This window comes from Aulonocara stuartgranti (genome assembly GCF_965226115.1).
Source record: "Aulonocara stuartgranti genome assembly, chromosome: 15".
NCBI lineage: Eukaryota > Metazoa > Chordata > Actinopteri > Cichliformes > Cichlidae > Aulonocara > Aulonocara stuartgranti.
In genome coordinates this window covers 40,066,932-40,073,534 of record NC_138951.1, presented here as the reverse complement: position 1 = coordinate 40,073,534, position 6,603 = coordinate 40,066,932, and the positions used below count along the sequence as shown (strand labels likewise).

Sequence of the window (6,603 nt, the reverse complement as noted above, 5' to 3'; positions counted from 1 at the left end):
CCCCGAATAAATTTACAAAGGATCAAGGCTTCTTTCCTAATTTTAAACCAAAGACAGGGTATCACTTTAAAGCTTGTTTCACTATTAAAAACTGCAGCAAAAGCCTTTCAGGAGTTTATAGTCTTTATTTCATTTCTTCTAACCTTGTGATAACATTAGAGACTTCAATCTTTACACTTTTGTCCAGTGAGCTAAAATATCATGAAACTATATTGATCCCCTTGGGGAAATTAATAAAATAATAAAAAAAAAAAAGTATAAAAGAGAATTCAGCAAGAAATGTAACATAGGAATCAGATGAAGGTTACTTTGTATAGGATATCAGCTCAAATCTGTAAAATAACATCAGTAACAAATCAAATCAAAAATACTAGAAGCTGCAGTGGCTGCAGGGATGAAAACAACAACAACAACAAAACAACAGGGATTAAGACGCTGTGGATTAACATCTGTTACTTTATTTTGCTTGAATCAGAAAATGCCCTCAGTTATCCGACTGGCTTTCTTTTTTTTAAAAAAACATTTTTTATTTCACACAGCAAAATCTCCAGTGTTAAATTAACACTAGAGAGTGTCTATATGGGTCCACACCTCTGAGTGTTAAATACAACACTGGTGAGTGTTAAATTAACACTTTTGACAGTGTTATATGTTTAAAAGTAACCTAGTCAATTTAGAAGATTAACAATGGCTAACACTGAGCAGTGCTGATTTTCTAACACTGGAAAATAACTCAAAATGTTAGAAATATTCCAGTGTTAGAAAATCAGCACTGCTCAGTGTTAGCCATTGTTAATCTTCTAAATTGACTAGGTTACTTTTAAACATATAACACTGTCAAAAGTGTTAATTTAACACTCAACAGTGTTGTATTTAACACTCAGAGGAGTGGACCCATATAGACACTCTCTAGTGTAAATTTAACACTGGAGATTTTGCTGTGCAACAATATGTTAAGCCTCATTTTTAAAGTCATTTTTATGCACATGCTCTCTTGAATAGGCATTCAAGGTGACTGCTTGATTAAGTGCCTTCTGTTGCTACAATCATAGCAAATCCACAAGGTTTTGCTCATGCCAAGAATTCACGGATATTTCAGCGCACTATGCCAATATGTCACCTCATAGAAATGTATGTCATTTCCATGGTTATGGCCAGACAATCTGTATTATGTAGGCTAAGTCAAAAGGCTTAAAGCAGCATAATGGATGGGGTTTACTGCTCTAAAACAAACTTTCCAAGTCCCCCTTGTCCTTATGTGTATGTGCTCTGTGTTTGTGCTGTGCCGGGGTTTTCCCTGCTTAATGAAAAAGTCCCGTTAGTAGTGCAAACTCTTCAAGTCGGCAGTAATTATCATTTCAAAGTATATTGTGGATGACTTCTAGAAAAAAACCAAACAGTTTAAGTGCATAAGCTCTGATTTTAAGGACTCCCATCTGGAGATGTGTCTATAACAGTAGCAGTTTGAAAGCTTTCCAGGAGTTTTCCTGTGGGATCCACCTGCGTCACCGTCAGTAAGCTCCATTTCCACCAAATGCTCACTGTTCATTTCCTTATAGGGGGACCTTCTCCAGTCGATATCTTTAATTGCTCCTGGGTTGTATCAATACCTTCCGGTTTTGCTGCTCCATCACGAGCCACTGGGAACGGGTTGCCCGGGAAACGGCCGCATGGCAACAGGATCAGAGCCTGGGGGTTGTCTGCTTCTAGGTCTGCTCCCATTTTACATCGCATTTCCTCACTAGATGGTGTGCAAGCCACTGGAGAGTACACTTCCCCGCACAGTGAGCTCTACATCCATCCAAACAAACCTGGGAAACTATACAGCGGATCGTTTATTCGTGGGGCTCCGCAAAAGTGTGGAAATAAAACGTCGTTCGCGTTAAGGTTCTCCGTTTTTTTTCTTTTGAAGCTAGCCCAGTTCGCTTTTCTTTTCTTTCTTAACAACAAGAAGACTTGGGAAAAGCGACAACAAAAACACAGCTGTGATGGACATAATGACTGCGGTGCAGGATGCTTGTGTCTCTGGTCAGTGGCTTACTGCGATAATTCTCAGCCTGTGCTGCTTTCTGCCGTCCTGCTTGCCCGCTGGACAAACTGTGGACTATTCCTCGGTTGAAAGTGTGGTCAGCAGACAAGGCGACACGGCACTACTGAGGTAAAGCGAGATAACACAACTTCACTTTCTCCTTTCAGAGTTCTGAGGAGCTAAAAGACAAAAAGACAAACAAACGCAACCCTTAGCGAACATGTTTGGTAACTACTTCTGGAGATTGGAGGGAGGGGGGTCTGTCATTGAGCGCCTGCGATGCTCACACAATAGGTCCTTTTCCCTCCATCCCGTCCTTGTTTTCGTCCGGCTAGTGCAGCCACCGCTACGGAGCTCGGCTGCTTACTAACAAACTTCTCCAAGATACTTTCCCTCTGTGCTAACTGAGCACAAGTCTTATTAGTTGTTGGCGTGTGATTTCACAGCTGCCCGTATGTGGGAGCACATCGCGTGAAGTTAGCCTACCGCTGCCTATCGCTTATGTAATTTGCTTACACTGTGTCCGCCGATTTCCACCGTCTCTCAAACGCCATACGTGTAGAAAAGCAACTTAATCTACGAGCGATGGGTCCGGCGTGCTTATTCTCAACGCTTTTGGACAGATTTTGCTGAATGTCCAGTGTGATGTCGCAGTTGCAAAAACCAGCCTGACGAGTGTACTCGTGTGTGTTCGTGTGTGGTCGCTGTTGATCTGAATGGAGTTATGGCAAATGATGCGCTAACTCCTCCACCCCTCCCTTCGTCACCCTGCCTCCATCACGTAGGCTACGGTGCCAGCTGCACAGGTAGCTGACCATTAAGGGCGAAATTAATTTCATGGGTGTGGTTTGGGTCCATTTCTGTCGGAAGCTTGCAACTTGAAACGTTGTCAAGCTATTAAAAAAAGAGGAAAAAACAGCCTTCAGTTTAAACAGGCTACTAATGGTGCTGCAATAAATGCCACATGATGCACAAGTTTTACTACAAAACTGCAGATTTTTGTGTAACTGCAAATTTGCAGTCTGTTTCATAATGGTAATATGAAATAGAAAAAATATTCAAACTCTTGCAGAGCACAGTTTTTTTTAAAGCAAACTCTTTGGAGGGCTGAGATAATATCTTGTTCTACCAATATTAAATGTCCGCTTTGATGGCTCTGAGGAAAGGTTGATGGGGGGGCGGGCCGGCCCCATTTCAATATGAATTCTGTGGATGTTGACTAAGGGATGCTGGGTGTGGACCTGAATACAGAGCAGCTAAATGTCTAAAGTTCCCACTCAGCTTGGCTTTTAGTCATGTTGTTGAAAAGCTGACTCCCCCCCCCACCCTGTGACACAAGGTCATTCTCTGCTAAAATACAGAGATGAGTTATAATGAGGAGGGTCAAAATGTACTGGTGCTCATCACAGGAATCACCTTGGGAACAAGGGGTACTCACTATTTTTGTCACCGTTTGCCTCCGTGCAAAAGGGCCGTCCCCATCACAAAGACTTACACCTCTGAATGTCTCTTGAGTGAGGATGTCTAATTCCCTGGTATCAGTCTGGGTTGGCTGTGATCAGTGGCAGAAGCTTTGCCTGGATCCTGATGGTTTATTGGACCAGAGATTATCCCTGTGCTATTAATCAGCTCAATAGACAAGTTGCCTCCCACCCCCTGAATAAGTCACCACTCATTTTCAACAAGCAGGCCATCGCCTCAGTAAAGTGGATCTATAGAGAGAATTTTGGAGATACTTCCATAGCTGGTTTATTAATGGCTTATACAGGACTCTGAGTAACCACTGATTGGCATTTTTCATTTATTTTAATACTGCCACTGTGACTCTATTGACTCAATACAAATATTCAACATTTTAACTGAAGCGCAAAATGTCACAGAAGTGATGCGGAATACTGTTTTTTCTCCATTTTTCCAAACTACAAGGGTCTATGGTTCTGGATTTCCCCATGTTCTTTTATTGGCCTTGAGAGCCAGGCATCAAAGCATGAGCTGTCTCTTATAGGGACTCAGTGCTGAAAGCACTGCTTGTTTGTTGAGTTTCTTCATTGTCAAGACCCCTGACTAATAGTGGGGGCAATTTTCCTTTGCCCCAGAGCAAATTGCTGGTAAAAAAAAAAATGCATGCATCCTGAAATACCAGCAAACCCAGAAGCACGCAATTAGTCACTGCCTTGGGATTATGAAGTGGCTCCCGAGAGGTGCGTCTTCTGTCATATGTTAATTTCCCCTCACCTCTTCAATTCTCAGTGCTGGATTTCTACTGCCCTGATTCATGTTGGACATTGGGTCCAGAGCAATTAAGTGATTTGAGCTTCCTGAAGATGAGGAATGGTCCACATGTGTATCATCACCCTTTTAATTTTTGTCTGATTGCCTAAAAGCTTAGCCATATTCAGCCTTTAATGAATTGTCTCCTGTATTTGAGTTGTGGTGCTGCTTCAAAGTCTTGCTTGCCTGCATTTGAGTCAGGCACATTTTTCACATGCTGCAAATCATAAGAGACACATTGTTTAAAGTAGCTACAAATCCATTTCTTTTCCCACCCTTTTACAGGTTTCGTGTTGTTTGGATTCACTTGAATAAATCCCAGTAAATGACATATTTGGCTATGAATTTGAGGGAGACAGCTGGATGAAAAGACAGTTCCCTGTGCTGTCAGGGGAAACACTGTATCGGTGGCAGCCTCTTCCACATGGATAAGCAGCTGTAATCAACAGCAAAGAGCTCGTGTCTATAAATGTAGTCCATGCAGACTGAAATCTTAAGAACAGGCCGCTGCCATATGGTTACGGTTTGAAGTACAGTTCTTAAATCTTTTTATCTTTTACCCCATGCCTCTCTATTTCATCTCAATGAAATGTGCATGATATGAAGAGAAATAGACAAAAGACACGCAGATCAGCAATGAAAAAATGTTTTTCTATAAAAGCAGAGGGACACAATGGTCTTAACATATTTTTGTTATTTATCACGACAGTCGGCCCTCAGCTACAAAATAAGGTCTGTCCCACCAGCCTTACAGTCTCTGTAATGGTACAAAATTGACCTGTCATTGGCTTCAAAGTCGGGTATTCGTATAAATCTAAAATCATTGCCTCCATGTCAACAGGCTAGTTGATGAAAATCTTTTCTGGCTCTACATGATTGTACTGAAGCTGTTTTTTTAACATCATCCAGGACAGAAATGGTGCCATGCATCATTTTTCTCAACTATGTCATTATTACGGCTCTGAAAGGTCTTGACATTTACTATGAGCACTTGAGCCAGAGACAACATGTAGTTTAAATGGTTTGGTGTTCGCTTTCCGGCGCACACGATGATTAGACAGAAAAGAAGAACAATAGTTGAGACTTCACAGAAAATAATTTTAAAAAGAAGGAATAGTTGATGATCTGCTTAACGCACAGCCATAACCATGGGTGAGAAGCACCTCTTTCTGCATTTCAGCAGCTTTTTAATTAGACCACAGCAAGTTCAGTTAAAAAGTAAAAGCGAGGCTACTTCATTTCCAACAGCTTGGTTGGAGATGTAGTAAACACTGGGCTCTCTGAACACATCAGTTAACTGCCAGATATCAGCAGTTTCATGCACTCATTTGGGGGAAAACCTGGTTTACCTCTTATGACACATCTGGAGGCACACCTGAGTCTGTCACTGTTAATTAAACGCCCAAATCCTCTCGTCTGTTTGCTGCACCCCATGTTTAATGCAGCCTGTGTTGCTGTCAGCACAATGCTGCTTTTCTTCAGAGTCTCTTAATCTCAGGGATCAAGTGTTTGGATTGTCAGTTGACCTAATTTTTTGGCCAATGAATAGCCACTATCATGATACAAAACCATCTGCATGTGGGAAGGACCAGTTGTTAAGCAGGGGTGGTACCAAATGAAGCCATCCCTACAGACGAAGACAACGTTATTAACCTCCAATTAAATTTTAAGTTTTTGTCAAAATTTTCTCAACTGTTTTTTTTTAACAGAGCACGGGATTTTTCAAACATACATAACATAATTATTTCTATTTTCACACAAGCAGAATTAGTATTAACAACATTAACAACTGTTGTTCAATGATGTGCTTTAACTTTGTAATGCCCAAAGTTTGGAAGACAACCCTGAGTTTTAACTTGATTTTACAATTTACACACAGTATAAACACTTCAGTAGCAGTTTGCGCCTCACTTGAGAAAATATCATGCCACAAATAAACAAAATCCGTTTAGACTTGAGAAAAAGAATTACTGATGCTCACAAGGCAGGAAATGGATTTACAAAGTTGTCACAGCGTTCTAAGTAGGGCTGCCACAAACAATTATTTTGATAGTCGACTAGTCACCGATTATTTTTGCGATTAGTCGACTAATCAGATCATCATCCATTGGACGTAAAACTTACAGCTTACTGCACAAGCAGCATCTGTACTGCACAAGCAGCATCTGCTCTTATAGAACTATCATTAGCTTACAGCTTTAAGTGTTTAAGGTCTGTGCTAACTAAAGATAAAGACAAGATGATAGTTTAATAAATTTTAATGAAATTTACAGATTGTTTCGGTGAAGTTTAATAAACTCCTT

At 40.9% G+C, this 6,603-nt stretch overlaps 1 protein-coding gene across 2 annotated transcripts in view; it reads left to right on the top strand.

Annotated features, from left to right (window-relative positions):
• The first annotated feature begins 910 nt into the window (after positions 1 to 910).
• Positions 911 to 6,603, top strand: part of negr1 (neuronal growth regulator 1) — a 228,596-nt gene continuing 222,903 nt past the window's right edge. The window contains exon 1 of one of the 2 annotated variants that reach the window (XM_082505589.1): positions 911 to 2,158. In XM_082505589.1, the coding sequence (XP_082361715.1) occupies positions 1,989 to 2,158 (170 nt within the window). In that variant the 5' untranslated portion in view covers positions 911 to 1,988. The remainder of the gene's footprint in view (positions 2,159 to 6,603) is intronic. The other variant, XM_082505590.1, reaches the window with a different exon arrangement.